Source organism: Barbus barbus, assembly GCF_936440315.1.
Source record: "Barbus barbus genome assembly, chromosome: 44".
Taxonomy (NCBI): domain Eukaryota; kingdom Metazoa; phylum Chordata; class Actinopteri; order Cypriniformes; family Cyprinidae; genus Barbus; species Barbus barbus.
The window spans coordinates 22951698-22974761 of record NC_136722.1 but is presented as its reverse complement, the minus strand read 5'-3'; the positions used below and the strand labels follow the sequence as shown (position 1 = coordinate 22974761).

Sequence of the window (23064 nt, the reverse complement as noted above, 5' to 3'; positions counted from 1 at the left end):
TTTTAGAGTCTCTAAACATTTTGAAACATGTTTAAAAAAATGTTAGATGAACACAAAAAAAATGTTTCTTTTTTTTTTTTTTTTTTTTTTTTTTTTTTTTTTTTTTTCTTTTTTTTTTTGGCCTGTCAGTAACACAGATAACACATGACAGTACGTATGTGTAGTTATGCTATCATCATTCACAGCCTTTTTTTTTTTTTTTTTTTTTTTTTTTTTTTATATTATTTATTTTTTATTAATTAATTAAATTTTATATACCCTTTTATTTAACCATACTATGACCGACAAGACCAGGGGACAGAGGAAACAAGAGAGAGAAAAAAAAAAAAAAAAAAAAAAAAAAATTATAATAATAATAAAAAAAAAAATTATAATTATAATTATAATGATAATAATAAAAATAATAATAATAATAAAAAAAAAAAAAAAAAAAAAAAAAAAAAAAAATTGTGGATAAAGTCAACAGAGAAGGGGGAGAGAGAGAGAGGAAAAAACAAGACAAAAAAAAAAAAAAAAAAAACAGACAATTTGCTTCGATACCTGCTGACAAAAAGAGAAAACAACAGAAGACACAACAGAAGACACAACATCAGAGAAACTGCAGCAACAACCAACATCTGTATGAATCACAATAAATTCTAAATGTTAAATGTTATTGAGCAACACGCATAACTAATATTACAAAATAAGTTTTGAAGCAACAGCAGATCAGAACAATGTGTGTCAGTGAGCACCCGTTTTTACACCAATGTGAATGCTTGAGTGTACACCTGTGTGTGTGAGCGCGCTTGTGTTCATAAGGTTCCTCCATGTAAATGTTTAATAGTGTGTGTGTGGGGAACAACAGCCCCATCCCGCAAGGCATGAAGCAGGCATGGAAGAGACCCAGGCCCCAAACATCCGGAGGCCCCCCAGGGCACGGGACCCCCAGGGGAACCACCGCAGGGACAACTGCGGCCCCCACCCAGAAAAGGGCAGAGGAGAGCCCGAAGGTGGGACATCCGACAGCCACAGTGTAGACACCCCAGGGTGCCGTGGCGGCAAGCCCGCAGGCTCCGCCGGCAGCCGACCACACCAGGGCAGACCGAGCCCTGGGCCCGGAGATCCAAGGGCCCCCCACCCCCCAACCGGGGCCCAGCAAGGCCAGTAGGGCCAGGCCCCGCCAAGCGACCGCCGAGAGTGGGCCAGCGCTCACCCGAGCATCCTACCCCGGCGCGAGAAACCACCAATGCACCGGCGGCATCCTCCACCGGCAGGGCATGGTGGTGGGGTGGGGGTCGACTGAGATGATGAGTGAGGTGGAGTCTAAGGCCCGACCTGACACATAGACGTAGACGAACAAGCACACATATACACAAGCATACGTTCCCACCCTCAAGCACGCAACGAATATTCTCACCCTCGCCCCACATGTAGACACACAAAAATGGACATGGTACCCACACTCACACTCCCTATATGCACTCTATACTCCTAGATCCAGGCACCACCACCCCCAGAGGGGTAATCAGCGCCCGATCCCGGAGCTGAACCCCCTTCGCTCTGGCGTGGGGACAGGAAGACCACCCCGGTCCCCGCAGCAGCAGAGAAGACCACCAGCCCAGACCCCGACCGGGCGGCCAGCTCATCCTCGCAGCCCCCGGCCCCGGACAGAGAACAGAGAACAGGGGTGTGAGAAAAAAAAAAAGAGACCCCATGCTTCACCTCACCCGCTCAAATGTAGTGTTGGTGTGTGTTGTTCTAAGGTGCTTTAAAACAGGGGTGCTTTAAAACAGGGGAGGGGCACCCTCCACAAGCTTGTGTCAGCTCGTCCCCTCCCTAGAGCCCTCAATGTCTATGTGCAACTTAAAATTGAGAAGTGGGCACTGGCACCAGAGGGAAGGCTGAATGAACAGACCGCCCTCCGGATGCCATTCAGTGTGCCCACCCCCAAGGCCCTATATGTATGTGTCATGTGACAGTAAGTAATGAGAATGTCTAAGCTGTAATGTGTGATTGAGATGCAGGTGGCCACGAGGAGACAGAGGAGTACCACCTCCCCCGCATCCCAGCGACACACCCGCACCTCAAAACCCTACCTATGTGTTGGTGTGATGGGGCGGGAGAAGTGAAGCCTTAGGGATGGGGAGGAAAGCATCAGAGGGGGCAAAATACCCCCCCCTTCGGAGCCAGCTCCCCCGCTGACCCCCATAGGCACCCCCGTTACCCCAAATCTGCCCAGGGCGGGGGGCCCAAGCCCATCCAGACCAGGGCCCATGGCAGCCCGGGGCGGCCCACCAGACCCCACAGCAGAGGAAAAACTACCCCACCCCATCACTCATTCAACTCCCAGACTACATAAGACAATAAGACACCCAGGTTAGGCCCGTTTTCCCTGCCTCTATTGGATCCCCCCCGCGGAGGCACCGATGCATCGAAGACCCCCACACCAGGGCCGGGCCCAAGCGCATGCACCAACCCATGCTCCCGGCGGCACACCAACCAGGACCCAAGCCCCCCAGGCCCAGCCGTAACCCCAACCGGGAGGCAGAGCGCCCCCAGATGTTTCTTGAAAAATGTTTCTTGAATGATGCACACATTTTTGTGCTATTGTTTTCGGAATGTCATTAAAAACCAGATAACTCTGAATGAACGTTCTGTTAACATTACTGAAAGAATGTTTGTTCATAACTTTGAAAGAATCTTACCAGAACGTCATAAGAACAATAGCTGGGAAACTATATGCAAAGTCAGTTCAGTGGGTGAACACAAGCATATATTATGGATTTGTCAATTCCGAAAAAATTTCTTTTTTTTTTTTTTTTTTTTTTAATAAGTACGTTCAAATTCAAGGGCACAATCTGGGATTTAAACCCAAAACCTTTCAGATTCCAACTCAAATATTTTACTATGAGGCTACATTACCTTCTTATGTTAACCCAGATGTTCTGTTTTGATAACGTTCACATTAAGTTTTGAAAACATGTCTCTGAATATTTAAATTGTCCAGTTTTTTTATGTTTTTTTTTCATGCGAACATTAACGTTAGTAACGTTTAAAAAACTAAAAAAATATGAACATTTAAAAACTTCGTTCCATGAGTGATGTATACATTTTCTGCTAACAATTTGAGAATGTTACTAAAGACCAGTAAACTTCGAACGTTCGTAACTTGAAAGAATCTTGATGAGAACGTTCCCTGTTAGCTCAGTGCGTTAACATAAGTATACTATGGATTTGTCCATTCGAAAAAGTGCCTAGATTTTCTAAATAAGGACGCTCAAACTCAAGGGCATCTGGGGTTTGAACCTAAATTCTTTATGTTACCAGCTAAACTAGTCCATGCATACAGTACTTTGAAGAACAGGGGTCTCAAATCAGAGTTTCAACAACATTTCAGCCTACCGCCAAGCTACAGGAGCGCTAGACTGAGGAGCTGTCCACGCGTAAAGAGGTGCTGAACACTCACCCGCGCGTATTTGGATGAATAGGGATCCTCGAAGAGCGCCCAGATCCGGGGTCGCCACACACGCCACCAGCCCAGTTTCCTGCCGTCCTCCTGCAGGCAGAGCCGCTTCAGGTCTCCGTCCCCCGCGAGCGCCAGGTCGTCGTCCGGTACCTCCGGCTCGGGCGTCTCGAAGCTGTCCAGCGCCTCCTCCGCTTCCCGGTGCTGCCGGTAGTTCATCCAGCAGCACGCCTCCACGTCGGTCTCGTCGATGCCCCAGAAGGCGAGCTCCTCCTCGAACAGCGGGCCGCACACGTCGTTGGGGCAGTGCAACTTGCCCGTCCGGTAGTAGTTGAGGATGAACGAGAAGACGGACGGGTGCCGGTCGAAGAAGAACTCGTCGGACTTTGGGTCGTAGTCGAAGTTGCTGAAGGCGTCCGGTTCAGTGAGCCACGACAGACGCGTCCCGGGCAGCGTCTTCAGGGTGCTCCGGTACGTCTCGTGCCTCACGCCGCCGCAGTTGATGACGATTTTCTCGCTTTCCGACGGGCAAGTCATGTCGGCACTGTAACATGCTTTGTTGGACGACTTGTTCCCACCCTTGCGCCCTTTGAATGAGGAGACACACACCGAACTGAGCATAGGGGAGGGAGAGGAGGAGATAAAACGGAGAGGGGTGGAGAGAGGATCGGTCTGCGGGGGGACAGAAGGGAGAGAGGGAGGGGAGAGAAAGGGGGAGATGTTTAGTAAAGGTAAAAATGGAGGTGATATTGCACATCATACGGGGTCCCGCTATTGATATGCCAAAAATACTGCAGTGACATGAATGTTGAATGTTGTGTTTTTGGCGAAAGTTGCTGCATGTGCATGTGATTGACGCATGACGTTTGCGCGGACCTTTATGACATCAGCATCAAGAATTTCAATGCATGTAAGTCATACACTCTTAAAGATAAAGCTTCCAAAAAGAGATTTTTACAGTGATGCCAGAGAAGAACCATTTTACACTCTCAGAAATAAAGGTACAAAATCTGTCACTGGGGCGGAACCTTTTCAAAAGGAACACTTTTGTTAAGTTCAAATATGTACACTTTAAGTAATAATATATACCCTTCAAGGTACCAAAATGGACCCTTTAGGTACAAACATGTACCTTTTGAAAAGGTACCGCCCCAGTGACAGCTTTTGTACCTTTATATCTGAGATTGTTGGTTGCCCTAAAAACAGTTCTTAAAAGAATATGAAGAACGTTTTAATAATCTAAAGATCCTTCTTTCACTATAAAGAATCTTTGATGAAGTAAAAAAGCAGTAAAGAAGCTTTATTTTCAAAAGTGAATGTCATATACAGTAACTGTCCTCAATTTAATCACCTTTTCCCTTCAAAAATTACTATTTCATGCAGTCCCTGAATTAATATGAGGATATAAAAGCTGGATATATAATACTCATACATAAGGCTGTTTAAAATAGTTTTAGAGTTGGCATCTCACACGGCAGGAATTCCCAAGAGTATTTTGTGTCAACTCATTTCTAAATCAAAGCATATCACAAATCACTGTTATGGAACCGTGTTGTGCATTAAAAATCATTTTGAACACATTAAACAACAGGATCATATAAGATCAATAGTCCCTTAACACAAATTATCCACAATGAGATTTACATTTATTCTTCTAGACGATGCTTTTATCTAATGCAAATGACAATAATGCAAGCAGAAGTGATTAATATAAGAGAAAAACAATAAGTAGATCTGCTAGACCATATAGAACAGAATGCAAGTGAGCATTATATAACTGGCAACCAAACAACTATGCATTATTTTGTCAGTGCATGAAAATTAAGATGCATTTAATATAAAATTAAAAGTAACAGCATCAATAGTCCATGCATGTCGAATACAGATTATCTGTCAATCTCTCAATCAGGCGTATTGCTTTCAAATATCCTTTGGGCCGCATCTCACGAAGCAATGCCACTGCAAGATGATCTGAGGGCAAGAGACTATTGCGACAGATTAAAATTCCATCTGTCTCTCTTTCCCTCCGTCTCTCTATCTCTTTAAATGAAGCAGCTAATAAGTCAAGAGCTTCACTGCAGCTTCATTGCATGGGGGGAACAGAAGCGAGAGAAAGAGAGACGGAGAGATAGAAAGGTGCTCATTATGCACACAGCACTGTAGCCCAGCATCACCGAGCAGGAGGGGGAGGAGGGAAAGAGAGAGAGAGAGAGAGAGAGAGAGAGAAAGGGCGAGAGAGGTTTGGAGAGAACAGTGCATTTTTGCTGCAGTAAAAACCTGACTTTGTGCATCCACTCATTTCTTCTGTCCCTCTCCTCGGTTATTGTAGTAAAGAGCCTTGGTTGAAATGCTTCTGATTTAGTTGCTTTTAAAGTATTAGGCCACATCGTTCCATTTTGCTCTTTCTGTTCCTATCCTGTCTCTGTTTGCCCCCCCCCCTTACCTTTTCTCCTCCTCTTCTCCAGCAACACCCCCCCCATCCCTCGCTCTCCAATTCCGCATTAAGGAATCACAATTCACTGAGAACGACTCTGGAGCCCAGCATCACTTACTTTTCTCTTTTTCTGCTATACTGTACATCACCTCCTTTCAGCTGATTCCCTTTTCATTTCATTTCACAAGCACTTTATTCCTCTTCCATCACTCTTTTTTATCCATTTTGCCTGTTTTTAACACTTTTTTCCATCTAGAAACTCATTTCCTCCATTTTCTGTCACTTTCCTTTCTGTTCATTCTAATTCTTTTTTAGGCAGCTTGGTGAAAGTTAGTCAACTCTTTCAGAACTGCGTTTAGACAGCGGAGGATAGAAAGAAAGTCCAGAAAGAAGATGGAAATACTGAAGGTAAGACTTTATACACTTCTTAAAGCAACTGTATGCAAAGACTGCAATTGAAAATTATTTTTATTCTAGTCGTACTGGTCATATTAGTTTAGAATATACTGTTTTGGTAAGTTTATCATGCTTAATATAGTCATAGTGGTAAGTGCATGAAGTTATGCACACTACACTGAAAAAAAATGTGTAGAAACTATTTTTACTCAGAAATTTCTAGTAAATTTCACAATTACAAACAATGGCAAGTGATACATTATACCTGAAATCTGAAAGTAGAAAAAGTTTTCACTCCAGTAATCTTTATTTTATTTACAACTTTGAAAAATCATTTCTTATCTAACTAGTTAGAAAGTTTACACACTTATAACTACGTGGTATCCAAAAGAGAGTCTGAAGTTAAAATATTGAACTTGTTCTAGGAAGCATAAAACAGAATAAAACTGACATTGTTGCATAGCCATAGAGCTTTCAGATTAATGCATGTAATGCACTATAAAATAGGGAGTTTAAGACTGTTCAGGTGCATAAATGTGACTCAGAGAGCATGTTAATGAAATAATGTGATACTTAAATGATCCCAGAAGAGGGATTATGAAAAGAAACAATTAAAAAAGTGAGATAAGTGAATGTGCAGATGGAGAAAAAGGAAGAAAAACTGCCATAAATGTTGAGGGGATGGATATTTTAGCAAAAAAAAGGAAGTAAAAAAGAGCTGTTATTGAAGAAAAAATAAATGCAGACTCAGAAGTTTGATCTGAGCTGACATCAGCAGCAGCACTGCAGCGCTCAGAGGAGAAAGGGGTACTGAAACTTAACAAACAACAAGAAAAGATGATGTTGAATGATTTAAGGGTTGAGAAAATATAAGGATCAGGTGCAGTAAAGTGTTTTCAAAATATGAATAAAAAATCAGATTTTCATCTGAATCTGATTTTATAGAATCGATTATGCACTGCAATTTATTTATGTCGATTTTTTGGAAGGGGAGGGGGTCACAAAGAGAAGGTGAGAAAGACGACCAGAAAAGATAGGCAAGAAAAAACGGTTTAGAGAGCATGTGAGCAGTGTGAGAAATCCTGACACACAGGGTGAGGGAGACGAGGTATAATTACCCCGCATGTGTGTGTGTGTGTGTGAACATATGTCACACAAAACCTGCTCAAAACAAGAGAACACACTGAGAAGTAAAAATGCTGTTAGCACTGAACAGGAAATGGAAGCTGAAGGAGAGGGAGAGAGAGAGAGGGTAAAAGAAGGAGAGAACGAGAGGGGTGAGCAGTGGAGGACTGCAGTGACGCTAATATACATTAGCAGTAACACTGCAGCAAGAGGAGGAGGGAGGGAGAGCAGAACAGATCAGAAGAGACCAGCAGAAGAGAGAGGGGGAGGGGACGAGAGAGAGAGAGAGAGAGAATTTAAAAGACTGGAGAGAGTGAGTGACTTACATTCCTGTACTTGGCAAAAAAATGGAAAGCCTGTTCATGAAAGAGAGCGAGAGATGGGAAGGGGGCTGGAAAAGAGGAAAACAAGCAAATAAATTGGATAAAGCAGGAGATGTGAAGATGAAATCAAGCTAGACGTCATGCGTTACAGTGATTTGATCATGAGAAATAGGTGTTCTTAGTTTAAAACCTGAAGCTGTACATGTGATTTTGATGTTAAAACATATTTCTCTCCAGCCTAATATTTAAAGACAACTATTAGGGGATCATTTATAGGTTGATTTCCTTAAAAAAAAAAACATTGTGAATTTGCACTGCTTTTGCTCTGTTTATTTGAGCATCACAGCCAGCCTGACACAGCAACACTGACTCAGCCAATGGAGTTTGGGGCGGAGCTATCAGTTTCTGACCAATGACAGAGAGGGGGCGTGTCAGATGCAGATTGAAGTTGAATACTGTGCAGTGAACTGTGTACTATTTTTTTTTGAAAATAGTAAATGAAATAGCATCACTTAAAGGCACAATATGTAAGTTTTCTCCACTAGAGGTGGCATTTTCAAAACAATAACATAGGCCAAGCTTGATGATGCTGTGAAGGAGGATGTTCACAGATGAGGTAATTAATAAAAAAAATGTATTACCTGTACCTTTCACAGTTATTCAAACAGCGAATAAATTATACAGAGAATGCGAGCAAAGAACTTACGTTTTCAAAGAACATTATGACTGACTTAATTCTAGCGTGAGTTTAAGCACGCTCAAAAAACTCCCCTTATACTCAGTAAAGCTGTCATGGCGCAACATTGAGCTAAATTTAATGCTGCGGTCAACACTTTTCATTTCATTTTCATTTTATTCGCAACAGCAGTGAGGGATTTAGTTTAACTGTACAGCAGCATTTGTGTCAGTGTGTTGTGATAGTTTCTACAAGCAGAAACTGAATATTACGTCATTGATATGTGACAATGACCAGGGACAAGACATTATTTAAAATTGGAATTTATCTGGATTTACGAATCTTTGGGATCTTTAGGGGTACCATAAATACACAACTGAAATATATCACACTGTGCAAGTAGTTTTTGGATATTTTATTACGAAAATCGTACATATTGTGCCTTTAATTAATTCGCTCTGTGTGTGTGTGTGTGTGTGTGTAAATGGGGTGCAATGGTACGCGTATTGAACCGTACGGTTCACGGGGCAAATTCCAAATGGAAATGATCATCCCTATCCCGTTGGAGTGTGGACTTTGGAGTGAGCAGGGCACGTGCGTGCCATTATTTAGTCGTTTGGAATGCACTTGGCAAAGGGAGAAACGTAATTTCCTCGTTATCTTCAGCTGGGATGTTCCCGTGACAATGCAGCAAGGTGTGCATCAGCAGATGTTGCTGTTTTAATAGGTGCGTACGACTTGAAGCACGGCTACAGATGGTGATCAACGAGAGTAAAACGGATATATCGGGACACTTTCTGCTCCCGTTAGTGACACTCACGCAGTGTTTGTATACTCTATCACAGATGAAATGAATAAAATGCAATATTTGTCAAATACACAGACGTTTCAGAAACGCTTTCAGGAGCAACAGAAACACTTTTTACGGCTTAATACAGCGCCATCTGCTCAAGAATAAAGTTCAACATAAACTATTTAAATACTAATAAAGTGGGGGTATATATGCTTTCATCAGTGTTTTATGATAAACGTGACTCAATATAACATTGCGACTACAGTAAAAAAGTTTTTACTAATTATTGTGCTTTTATTGTTTTACCGTTTTATTGTGCTTTTACTGTTTTACAAGATTTTACTGTTCTAACAACAGATTTGTGAGCTGTATTGGATTTGAAGACGTTAGAAACACAGGTCATTGTTGGTGAATTTGGCCAATCGTGAAACAGCTGTGTGAGCCGACTGCTCTCGAAATGCTCTCGCGGTACTTTGATGCCACACGTGACAGTGGTTGGCGTCGGTGCTGCTTCAAATCGGACACATTTTCTAACCAGTATGCACTGCTTCAAGTCAGCCGCCGATCGGTCTGCGAAGTGCTGCATGAAATCCAACGCACCTAATGTCATAAATGTTTTTTTTTTTTTATTGTTGTTAGCATAACTGTTGCAAATGAGCATACATTTTATATTTTAAAACGTTTTTAAAGTTTTTTGTTATATAATAATTAAAAACTAACATGTATACAACTAAATATTTTTAGTTTTAGTAACTTTTTCTTATTTGTAAGTTGCTTTGGACAAAAGCGTCTGCTAAATGACAAAAGTAAAAAAGTAAAGAGTGTAAAGACCATCGACTCTACCGTGCGACTCCACCGGGCAGGGACACCGGCAAGGGATAGTAGTATCGCTTTTTATTTAATTTTTTCATTTATATGTTTATTATTGAAATGTTGTTATATGCATGTGTCAATTTTATTTAATTTCTTTATTTTCTTAAATATGTGGGTAGATAGTATTTATAGAGTTCTAACTTTTTAGTTTTAGTTACTTTTTCTTATTTGTAAGTCGCTTTGGACAAAAGCGTCTGCTAAATGACAAAAGTAAAGTAAAAGTAAAAAGTAAATATAAAATGTATATTTTTTTTTACGCCAGTGACCATCAGCGAATCTGCTGATGCACCCCGTGCTACGTTGTCACGGGAATATCCCAGCTGCAGATAATGAGGAAATTGCAGGTGTGTTCGACTTGAAACGGCGCTGCACAGAATGGTCAGTGTATGACATCAAAGTACCGCGAGAGCGATTCAAAAGCATAAGGATCCATCTGCTCTCTTATCCTTCTCGCGATACTTTGATGTCATACACTGATCAGTCTGCGCAGCGCCGCTTCAAGTCGAACACATCTGAAGTCTCTCCCTTTGCCAAGTGCATTCCAAATGACTAAATAATGACACGCACGTGCCCTGTTCACTCCAAAGTCCCCACTCCAAGGGGATAGGGATGATCACTTCCATTTGGAATTTGCCCCGTGAACCGTACGGTTCAATACGCGTACCGTTCCACCCCTAATCTATATATACAGGTGCATCTCAATAAATTAGAATGTCGTGAAAAAGTTCATTTTTTCTTGTAACATTTCAAAAAGTGAAACTTTCATATATTTTAGATTCATTGCATGTATAGTAAAACATTTCAAAAGTTTTTTTTGTTTTAATTTTGATGATTAGAGCTTACAGCTCATGAAAGTCAAAAATCGGTATCTCAAAATATTCGAATATTTACATTTGAGTTTCAATTAAAGACCATCTCTACTGTATAAATTCCAGGTATCTCTTGTTCTTTGAAACCACAATAATGGGGAAGACTGCTGACTTGGCAATGATCCAGAAGATGAACATTGACGCCCTCCACAAAGAGGGTAAGTCACAGAGGGTCATTACTGAAAGATGTAGCTGTTTACAGAGTGCTGTATCAAAGCATATTAAATGCAAAGTTGACTGGAAGGCAGAATTTGGGTAGGAAAAGGTGCACAAGCAACAGGGATGACCGCAAGCTTGAGAATACTGTCAAGCAAAGCTGATTCAAACACTTGGGAGAGCTTCACAAGGAGTGGACTGAAGCTGGAGTCAGTGCATCAAGAGTCTCCACGCTCAGACGTCTTCAGGAAAAGGACTACCAAGCCACTTCTGAACCAGAGACAACGTCAGAAGCATCTTACCTGGGCTGTGGAGAAAAAGAACTGGACTGTTGCTCAGTTGTCCAAAGTCCTCTTTTCAGATGAAAGTAAATTTTGCATTTCATTTGGAAATCAAGGTCCCAGAGTCTGGAGGAAGAGTGGAGAGGCACAGAATCCATGTTGCTTGAAGTGAGATTTGTTTGAGTGAATTGTTTAGAGTGAATTGGTGGGTTTTTGTTAAATGTGAGCCTAAATCATCACAATTAAAAGAACCAAAGACTTAAACTACTTCAGTCTGTGTGCATTGAATTTATTTAATAGACGAGTTTCACAATTTGAGTTGAATTACTGAAATAAATGAACTTTTATACGACATTTATTTCTCTCTCTCTCACTTATAAAGTTTTAAAGTAAAAGTTTTTATATTTTAAGTAAAACAGTTAATTAGCACATAGGTCATCCAAACAAAATGTAAAGTTAGAATTATTTAATTTAAAATATGAAAACAAATTAACATGAGAAATGAAAATTAGCCTCAAAAAATATCACAGAAAAGGCAGAATTCAGGAAGAACGGCAAAATGTTGAAAATAAACACCCTAAATGGATAGAACACCCAAAAATGAAAATACATGTTATAAACCTGTATGAATTTCATAAAAGATTATATTTTTAAGAATGTTGGTAACCATTTTTATGTTGGTTTCAGTTTCCATTGTTTTTTTGTCCATACAATGGAAAACAATAGGAACTGAAACTGTTTGATTACCAACATATATTCTTTAAAATTCCACAGAAAAAAAGACAGTCATACAGGTTTGGAATGGCATAAGGTTGAGTAAATTATTAAAGAACATTTATTTTTGAGTGGACTATCCCTTTAAAGCAGCTGGTTTTAGCTGGTTTCCCAAGTCTGACCAGCTAAATGTGTCCAAAACCTTGTTAAAACCATCCAAAAGATGAGCCAGACCAGGCTGGGAGACCAACAAACCAGTTTAGGATGATTTAAGATGTTTTCCTTTGTCAAAACGATACATGAAGGACAAAAAAAAAAACAGGTCATAAAAAAAGAAAGAAGAGAAACAGATAAAGTGAATGCGAATACAAGTTTGTATGATATGTATCCCACCACCACAGTTCCTGATCTCTTCCCCATCTCTAAAAGCCTGGCAGGCACTCTCATGTCTCTGTCTTGTGCAGTGGAGCCCCGTCAGTCCATGAGAGGAAGTGCAGCGATGCAGAGTGCTGCAGTCGCCTCCCCTTTGCAGTGACACACACACACACACACACACACACACTGTCCCGCGCCTCACACCGCACGCGTTCCTCTCCAAACACATCTGATCTGTGCGCCAACAATTTCAACCATTCTATTGAGACATGCATCAAAAACACACACTGTCTTCCTCTCCCTCTCTCCCTCCTTCAAAGGTCAAAACATCAGATCCACTGATGCAGAAAGAAATATAGCATTAATGGCAATAAAAGGATCTTTTTCCTTCCAGCTAGAGGTCTTATCTCTTGCATGCATGGGGTATTTATTGACACCAAAATACTTCTGCAATAAAACCCAAAAAGAAACGCATTCACATCATAAAGATCCTCTCGGATAGACAGAAGTGTCACGTGATGCACTTGTGCTGTGTCTATTTCTGCAGCTGTGAACATCTCAGACTCTGTGATTTTGTGTGTGTGCATCTCACATTTTCATTCAGCGCTACAGACTGCAGTGGAAAGCAGACTCCATATTGTCTGCTTCAGCAGCTGTGTAGAAAAGCGTTTCCTTCCTTAAGGGCAAACTATCATTCTGAGCTACCTGTGAGCACAAACAGCAGCCCATTATACTCCAAACAAAAGAGCGCGCTACTGCGCCATTGGCTGCCAGAGCACAGCCTTCCTCTTTTTGGAAACGTGTGCTGCACATTAACCTGTGTGTGAGATATTACAGATACTGCACTAGAAAATACAGGACTAAGAAAATAAAAAGCCTCTGGTCAGGAAAGGGTCAAATGGAAAAATAACAAAAGAATTCAGGAAAATACCTAAAATGGAAAAATAATGGAAAATTTAAGAAGGAATGGAATTACATATTTAATTCTAGGAGACGATTCTATTCTGAAACGCAAGAATTATTAGTAAGATATAAACTTTACATTAATTAATCAATAGTTTACATTTTAAAATGATCAAAAAAGGGGACAAAAAAATCTAAGTATAAACATAAAAATTTTTTTTGTGTGGTTGAGAGAACAATAGTAATCTAAAAAACACAACACAAAGTAACACAAATTTTAATGTAAAATCATTTTTAAAAGGCAGAAATATCTAATATGCTTTGGTAATCATAGAAAGTTAAATTTAAATATTGTGTGTGGTTGAAAAAGAAATAATAATCCTAAATAAACACAAAGTAGAAAAAATTATTAAATGTAAAATAATAAAAAAAAAGAAAGAAAGAGAAAAAAATCTAAATATGCTCTGGTAATCATTAAAAGTGAATTTAAATATTTTGTGGTTGAGAGAAGAATAATAATCATAAAAATGCAAAGTAACAAAAATTAAAATGTAAAATAAAAACAAATCTAAATTACAAAAATGTAAATTATTTTATGTGATTGGGAGAGTTACATAATATGTAACATAAGTTTTCAAATTTTTGCTACTAATTTAAAACGTTTTAAATTAAAATTTGATCCCTTTAAAAATAATAATAATAATAAAATAATAAAAATAAAAATAATTCACTAAAGTTGCTGCAACTCCAACCATAGTATTTGACGTTTCATACCTCTGTCCATCAGTAGAAAACAGATGCTGTGTATAAAACAGAAATCTAAGCCTGCAAAGTCAAACTGAGAAATGTAAGGGATTACGAGAAATACGAATTGAGTGAGAGGTCAAAGTTGCTAAATGAGAGAAGTGTATCATCTTACAGCGAGCTTAACCCCTTCCTCACCTCTGCGTTTCAGAGCTCAGCTTTCTCAAGTTTAAAAATACTAATTTAGGAGATAAAGAACATTGTTAATGTGGATTAAATGCTTCCAAAAATAAAAAACCTAGTTAAAAAGAACCCATTTCTGATAGCTGTGGGGTTTTGTTCGATCAGGATGTGTTCTGAATCCAACAGTCAACTTTTAAAAGGTTTCCGTTTAATATACTGTTAACCTCAAGATTACCAATAACATAAGGTCGTAGTTAGAACTCAGAAGCAAAATAATGACAACAGAACAATCAGATATAAATCAGAACAAAAATATATCCCTTACCGCTTCATTTCAGCATTACCACATGTATTTTACTGCCATCTACAGTAGATAAACTTCACACTTTCTACAAATCAATCGGCCTTAAAATCAGGTACCAATGAGAAATATTGAGCTAATAAGTGTATAGTTCTGATATGTTGCTTCAGGGAAAAAACAACAACCTTAAAAATGTAACTACAGCAAAAAAAGATAGCGGGAAAGATAGATACAAAGATATGAAACCAGAGGAAGAAAGAGAAAAGCACTGAATTGTATCTGATAATACAAAAAAAAAAAGAAGGGGGGGGGGGGGTCAGTAAGATAAAAAAAAAAAAAAGTTACAAAGTATTTCTATTTCAAATAAATGTTCTTTTGAACATTTTATTATTCAAAGAGTCTTGAAAAAAATTTGTTTTCCAAAAAATATGAAGCAGCACAACTTCATAATAAATAAATATTAAACATAATAAATGTTTCTTGAGCTGTAAATCAGCATATTAGAATGATTTCTGGAGGATCATGTGACACTGAAGACTGGAGTAATGATGCTGAAAATACAGCTGCGCATCACAGGAATAAAGTACATGTTAGAGTCTATTACAACAGAAAACAGGCATTTTAAATTGTAATAATATTTCACAATTTTACTGTATGTTTGATTAAAAAAAGAAGCATCCTTAAGGAGTATGAGACTCTTAAAAAAAAAAACCTTATCTTCATCACAAGTATTTTATGTCCTTTTGGCAGTTTGTTTACAAAAGAACAGATAAAAGTGGGAGATAATAGGGAATAATATTTAAATACTTAAGTCACATCAAGCCATGTTTAACCTATTTAAATTCAGTCAAATGTAATTCTTCTAACCTCTGAAACTGTAGCCTATATCATAAAACAAGCACATCAATGAAGTATTACTAAAACTAACAGACATCATATATCTAACATGTGTTCCTAGCTCAATGTGGGATTTTATTCAAGAGCAAGTGCAGCTTTTGTCTAACTTTGAGGAATAAGGATGGATTTTGCTAAACTATGAATTTAAATCAACAAAGCATGTGTCAGATCTTTCAATTATCAACGGCTTTTCGGTTTCTACAGCAATCATACCAGATCACTGGTCACAGAGTTCAACATCCACGGACGGCTCTTTAATTATTTACTGCGCATATAAATAAAACCTGAAGCCTTCCATTTCAGGCTTCTTCCATGCTTTTATTTCACGAGTTCACACAAGCACTGCTCTGTTGTCTGTTTCTCTCTCTCTCCGTCTCTCCCTGATTACTCATCCCTGCAGGAAAGAGAAGACACTAGTTATCCGTGGTGACTGCCTTACACTAGGGCCAATAGGTGAAAATGATCCCGAGCCAACATATTCCACCTTCAAATCCGCATAAATCTGGCCGTGTGTGGATAGACGCTCAAACAGACCGTGCAAAACATGTGGACATGTATGTAGTGTGTTTCGCACACCTGACATCGTGCACGAATGCTGCTTGTGTTATTCATGGATGCTGGTGTAAGAATCAATGCATGTCACCGTGAACGCACCAGCATTAAAGCAGCACAAAACAATACTTGTTGCATGTTGTGAAAGAAATGCTCGTCCTAGTTTACCAGAACCATTAAATACTGGAAACATATGATACATAGACAGCAAAGATGTTTATTTAAATCCAATAACAGAAAATTGCATGCAATAGATATCAGCACACACGATATACAGACATCTAGTGCACTATACAGACATCTATATACTCACTTGACCTGGGTTGAGTTCAGATCATATGTTAATCCATAAGAATAACCAGATGCTTTTCTCAGATCACGACATGTATGCTCCAGTTTTCCACGGCTGGTAATTAACAGAGTAGTAAATAAGAGCATTAACACTAATGCAAACCACAACACACACTCTGTAGTGTGTGTCACACCTTCCTCTCCTTCATAGGCAGCTCGCACAAATAATTTCAGCACCCTAATTTACTTAGGCTGGTTTTCCGTGCGGAACAGAAGGATGATGAGGATGTGATATTTCCCCCGTTTTGAATCGCCCTCCTGATGTCTAACGCAAGCGGTTCATATTTCAGACAGACGCCACACACACACATTCACGCGCGCACACACACACACTCACGGCTCCTGGCGGAACTGCACCTTGCTCATTTATTTATTTCATTTTTCTTTCTTTCAGATGTCACGCGTGGGCGGTGGGTGATTGTGACGTGGCGCGCGCGCGCGAACGGAACGGAGGCGCTTCGTACAAAAAGATATTAATAATATAGCCTAGTATCTATATCCTGTATCTGAATGGTATGGATTCAGGAATGTAATCAATTTGGTATTTTTGAATGAAAATGAAAATGAAAAATAAAACGGTAAAAAGTGAAGACTCGTTGTAAAACGTGTTACTGTTACGAAATAATGTTATTAGAACAGTAATTGCTATTAAAAAAGAGATTGCATGTGTATAAGAACACTGAAAAAAAATACTTCATTTTTTTATTAAGGTAAGTGGTTGCAAAAAATTATTTTAGCTACATTTAAATACATTTAGTTGAAAGTTAGTCAACTAAATTAGTTTAATTAAATGTAGCTAAAATCATTTTTACCTTAATGTTTTATAAATTCAATCATTTTTTTTTCAGTGAATAATTTAAAATTAAGTCAAATAAGTAAATATTATTAAAAGAAATTAAAAGTAATTTTAAAGTTAATATATTCTTAAATATAAATAATAAATAAAAATAATATATTCTTATATTCGCTTCTTTGGCACTCAACCAATCGCAATCCTGTGCAAAATAAACAAAATATGCAGCATTCTTAAAGTAAATGTAACGTCTTTCTTCTCAATTACACAAAATATTATACTTTACTTTGAAGTAGGGGAAGACCAGGGGTGGTTGTAACTTGACATTTTTGTCTGTATCTTGGAGTTCTTTTCAATCAGTGCGTTCAAAATGGGATTCAAACTAGTTACAAGTGTCTGCTATTAAATGGTTGTCTTTGCAGCACAAACAGAAAATGCATGGTTTGGTTTCAACCATTAGTGAAATTCACCCCATATTAGTTGTAACATAAACAGCCAAAACATTAGAACTAACAACTTGCATGAAAAATATCTACACAGACACACAATAAACATAATTTAACTTTGATGAGTTTAACTACAAAGCAGGGACTGCCATCACAAAAATAAATGAAGTATAAAAAGTTTATTTTCTTACCTCAAAATTAGTTTGTCTTCTCTCAAATCTGCTGTGTTTGCCTCGGTGCTCTGCTTCCTCACATGTGCAGTAAGGACTAAACTGAGAATGTGTGAAGTGAATTTGATGATTTATAACTTGTTCCTTATTTGAGAAATTGGAGGTGTTACCCATGTTACAACCATCCCTCCCTGGTCTCCCCCTTTTTTGTACTCTGACTGCAACCAACCCCTAGTGGAAGCTGTCAGAAAGAAACTCCTTTAATATCGACGTTATGTTCATACTTTGGACAAATATTACACATAACCAACAGAAATAACTACAAAAAGAGGGAAAATGCCAAATCTCTTGGACAAGAGATTAATTCTTAACAAAAGTAAATGTAGTTTAGCAGAATGTAAATTACCCACGGGCAAGAAATGTATAGACCTAAATCAGGTTAGATGCCATAATAGATGCCATAAACAGACAAAACAAAGCTATGAGAAATAGACTTAGAATCTTGACAATGCCACGCACTGTATAAAGATCCTAGATCATGTCATTTTCACAAATCACGACTTTCAGAACTGTTCTATGCCGTTCTTGAAAGTTTTTCCCCCCTGAAAAGACATTTCGTCAGCTGAAAATTGACTCATTTATTTCACAAAAAGGCACAGTGTACATCAATCAACATTCATGAATGTAAATGTACCCAAATTAGCCCAAAGGCTAGTCCCTTTGCCAGATGTTATAAGGCCAAAAAACTAGAGGAAAAAAGAAATAAGATAGAAAAAACAATAAATTCAACCAAAAATTAAACAACAAATGATACATTTATACATAAAGAAATATGTATGAGAAAAAATAAATAAAGAGCAGCATTCAAATATATTAACAACATTAATGTTCACATTGTTGGTTATTAAGAAGCCATTTCTTAAAATGATGCTTAAATGATTTAAAGGATGTACATTCTCTAATTAATTGTGGTATTGAATTCCACAGATGTGATGCTCTGAATGAAAAAACAGCTTGAGCAAATGTGGTTTTTCTATGTGGAATTATGCAATCAGCTTTAGCTACACCTCTGGTTTTCAATAGATTTAAATTGAATAAAATCAGCCAGAGGACGAGGAGCTAAACCATGCATAATTTTATACACCAAACAAAATTTTTTAAATTTAGAGATATTTTCCCAGCTAAGCAGGTAAAATATGGCAATGATGAAAACTAAATAGTTTTTTATCTCAAATTTTAAGTGCTTGTTTGTACAATAATTCCAATGGTTTAAGGACTAATGCATGTGTATTAGACCAACTTGTTTCTAATAAACCGAAAATGAACTAAATTAAATTTGACCTTTTTACATACCTTTTTTATATGCGGTTTAAAACCAAGACATGAGTCCAAATGAACCCCTAAATATTTATATTCTGAGACAACCTATAATCTCTCTCCTGAAATGAAAATATCCTGTTTTATATCAACACTATGTCCTTTAGAAAAGAACATACACGCTGTTTTTGACACGTTTAATTTCAGATGAGTCAGGATATGATTTTTGCCAGAACATCTGTCAACTTATTTGCAACCTCTTCTGCATTTTTACCATGCGTGAAAATGACTGTATCGTCAGCATACATTATGATATTACACTGTTGACACACCATGGGTAAATCATTAATATACATGCTGAAGAGAAGTGGCCCCAATATGGACCCTTGTGGAACGCCAGTTGAAAGGAATAGTGAATTAGATTTGAATGATCAATTTTTACTACCTGAGAACGGGAAGAGAGATAAGATTCAATTAAATTTACAGATTTTGTCAAAAAATTCAAATTTAGAAATTTTTGTAAAAGAATATTATGATTTACCGTATCAAACGCCTTCTGTAAATCAAGAAATACAGCCCCTACCACTCCACCTTTATCCATTAATGCCTTTACCTTTTCAGTAAAATAACAAGTAGCCGTTTCTGTTGAATTATTTATCCTAAACTGCATCGGATGTTATTGAAAAGGACTATTATTAAAATGGTCAATAATTAGTTTAGCCACCAGTTTTTCACAAACTTTTGATATTGTGGGGAGGACACTAATTGGCCTATAATTGCTGGTTAAATGGGGATCGCCGCCCTTAAATATAGGGGCCACAACCATCGGCCTCCAAGAGGTAGGGAATCTCCCTTGATCTAACAAACTATTAATGATATGTGTTACAGGGTTAACTATTGAGGAACTAATTTGTTTCAATAAAAGTGTGTCTATACCATAGAGATCTTTAGCCTTTGAGGACTTAAGAGAGATGACTACCTTTTCAACATCTAACTTAGTTACTGGTCCTAAAACTTCGAGCAATTTTATGAAATAGTGAAATTTATGAAAATGCAATGAAGTAGTGGTTAAAGGCCTGTGCCACCTCAATTGGGCTCTGTAAAATTGTATCATTAATCTTCAATTCAATTGGCCTTGCTTTGATATTATTTTGCCCGGTTAATTTTTTGATCTGTCTCCATATAGTTTTTGAGTTACCATGAGCATTTTCAATAATTGTGATGTAAAAATCTACCTTTGCTTTCCTTAATACTCTTACTACCTTATTTCTTAATATTACAAATTTATTTCTATCATGAGTCATCTTTGATCTTGTTTCTAATTTTAAAGCGTTGCGTTCCTTCATTCATTTTTTAATATTATCATTCACCCAGGGGAGGGATGTTAATGTTTCTTGTATGGGGAAGTCGTGGCTTAAGTGGGGAAGTCGTGGCCTAATGGTTAGAGAATTGGACTCGTAAACGAAAGGTTGCGGGTTCGAGTCCCCGGCAGGGATTGTAGGTGGGGGGAGTGAATGTCCAGCGCTCTCTCCACCCTCAATACCACGACTGAGGTGCCCTTGAGCAAGGCACCGAACCCCCAACTGCTCCCCGGGCATAAATGGCTGCCCACTGCTCCGTGTGTGTGTGTGTGTGTGTGTGTGTGTGTGTGTGTGTGTGTGTGTGCATTTGTTCACTACTCACTGCTGTGTGTGTGTGTGCACTTGGATGGGTTAAACACAGAGCACCAATTTGACAATACGTCACGACTTCTTCTTACCTAGATTTCATCTTGACTGAAAAATCACTAATTGCAGATTGTAACTGGTCTGTAAAGATTTGACTAGCTGTTTCTGAATCAGTATTATGTAATAAATCTTCCCAGTTCATTTTTTTTATAACTACATTAAAATCAGCTATTGTTAAACTACAATATACTTCTGTCCCTCACAGCTTTGTTTTCATTCCTGTCAAAAATGAAAGATGGCTCTACACTCAGGTCTATTAAATGTAGATCTACTGTTAGAAAGTCTATGCAAAGTCCCTCTAATTTAATTTGAGAACTATGGCACAGGGGAAGAATTTCAGCGAATGATTTAAATAATAGCCTCTTCATCACAAAAAAAAGAAAAGAAACTATTTATGACTTTAAAACACTTAGAATATAGTTGGGATAAAATAATAACAGACCAAATAAAAAATAAATTGTAATTTAAATGACTGCTTACAGGTTGGGCGAATGTCTTCAGTACTATTCCGCCGTCTGTATTGAAAACCTTAAAGTGAAATGACATTCACATTTAATAAAAGAAAATGTGAAATAATTGTCATTCAGTTTTTTTCAGGTGTCTCAAACAGCTTTAAGATTATCACATATCTAGGTAGGCAGTTTTGAATGTGATCAAAAAAAGAAAGAAAAATGGTTAAAGCTTTTAGAAAGTGGCTCTACTGCAAACTATAAGACAAGATGACTATTGGGGTGGGGTGGTGATGGCGCAGTGGATAAGACACATGCCTTTGGTGTGAGAGACCCGGGTTCGAATCCACTGTGAGACACCAATGTGTCCCTGAGCAAGACACTTAACCCCCTAGTTGCTCCAGAGGCGTGCGACCTCTGACATATATAGCAATTGTAAGTCGCTTTGGATAAAAGCGTCAGCTAAATTAATAAATGTAGACTATTAAGCTACAGAAACCTTATTCTACTACACAGATTTTGAAAAACCTTCCGGAAGTTTAATAAAAGCATTATTTCACCTATTAAAATAGCTGTATGGCACTTAAACTCACGGTATAGCATGCTTTCATAAGAACACCAGAAGACAGAAAATGCAGAACAGCTGTAATGGTGCTTATGACTTTCTGCCAGGACATTTTCATCAAAATACAACACAATGCAATGTGTTGCAAAAATCAATATGGAGCCCCTTCATATTAACATAAGGCATTGCCCCTGTTTTTTTACTGACTTCCCTTAAAGTTCAGTTTTTGCTGACTTCTATTAAAGTTCAGTTTTTACTGACTTCTCTTAAAGTTCAGTTGTTGTTGACTTCTCTTAAAGTTCAGTTTTTGCTGACTTCTCTTAAAGTTCAGTTGTTGAACCAGTTCTCTAGGCTTTACAAAATATCTCTTGCGAATCTCCAGTGGTGTCGTATCACCTTCAAATGCAGGAGATATGGAGAAAAGCATGTTATTTATAACATGTCAATCATTTGCAAATTGTCCATACTACTAAATTAAATAAGCATGCAAAATTAAGAATGCAAATCAATGGCTCTTTAAATCAAAATTAAAAGTTCATTACAGTTACAGGAACAAGGTGGTATTCTCTGATCACTTCAAAAAAATCAGATTAGAATTAAATGCATATAAATGCCCCTCTGAGCATTTAAATTGTAGTCTAGTGCCTTATTGCATGCAATAATTTATTTCATTCTATTTATGTTTAAATGTGGAAACTTAAATTGCATTGACTAGTAATAGGAAGTCAGAAATTGTTTTGACCCGTGTCTTAGTTTTACTTCCCAATTTACTTATTTTCTGCCAGGATATAATCCGTTAAATTTAGGGACATTTCCTTTAATCCTTAAACACCACACAATGAAACACACAATTCAAAATAGGGGTAAAACCATTAAAAAAAAAAAAGTATAATAAAGGTGTTTTATGTACTTTTCTTAAGAGTGTAGTTGAAAGGGTTCTGTTTGTACACTGAACAAAATTATAAATGCAACACTTTTGCTTTTGATCCCATTTTTCATGAGCTGAAATCAAAGATTTAAGAATTTTTCTATGTACACAAAAGGCCTATTTCTCTCAAATATTGTTCACAAATCTGTCTAAATCTGTGTTAGTGAGCACTTCTCCATCCACCTCACAGGTGTGACATATCAAGATGCTGATTAGACAGCATGATTATTGCACAGGTGTGCCTTAGGCTGGCCACAATAAAAGGTCCAATGTTATGT

At 38.0% G+C, this 23064-nt stretch overlaps 1 protein-coding gene across 4 annotated transcripts in view; it reads right to left on the bottom strand.

Annotated features, from left to right (window-relative positions):
- The window catches only part of LOC306863335 (voltage-gated potassium channel KCNC1-like), a 64434-nt gene extending 46457 nt beyond the window's left edge, over positions 1-17977 (bottom strand). The window contains exons 1-2 of one of the 4 annotated variants that reach the window (XM_079406599.1): positions 17822-17977; positions 3449-4117 (exon numbers count right to left, since the gene is read on the bottom strand). In XM_079406599.1, the coding sequence (XP_079262725.1) occupies positions 3449-4117; positions 17822-17974 (822 nt within the window). In that variant the 5' untranslated portion in view covers positions 17975-17977. The remainder of the gene's footprint in view (positions 1-3448; positions 4118-17821) is intronic. The other 3 variants (XM_079406601.1, XM_079406600.1, XM_079406602.1) reach the window with 3 other exon arrangements.
- Between the last annotated feature and the right edge of the window lie 5087 nt (positions 17978-23064).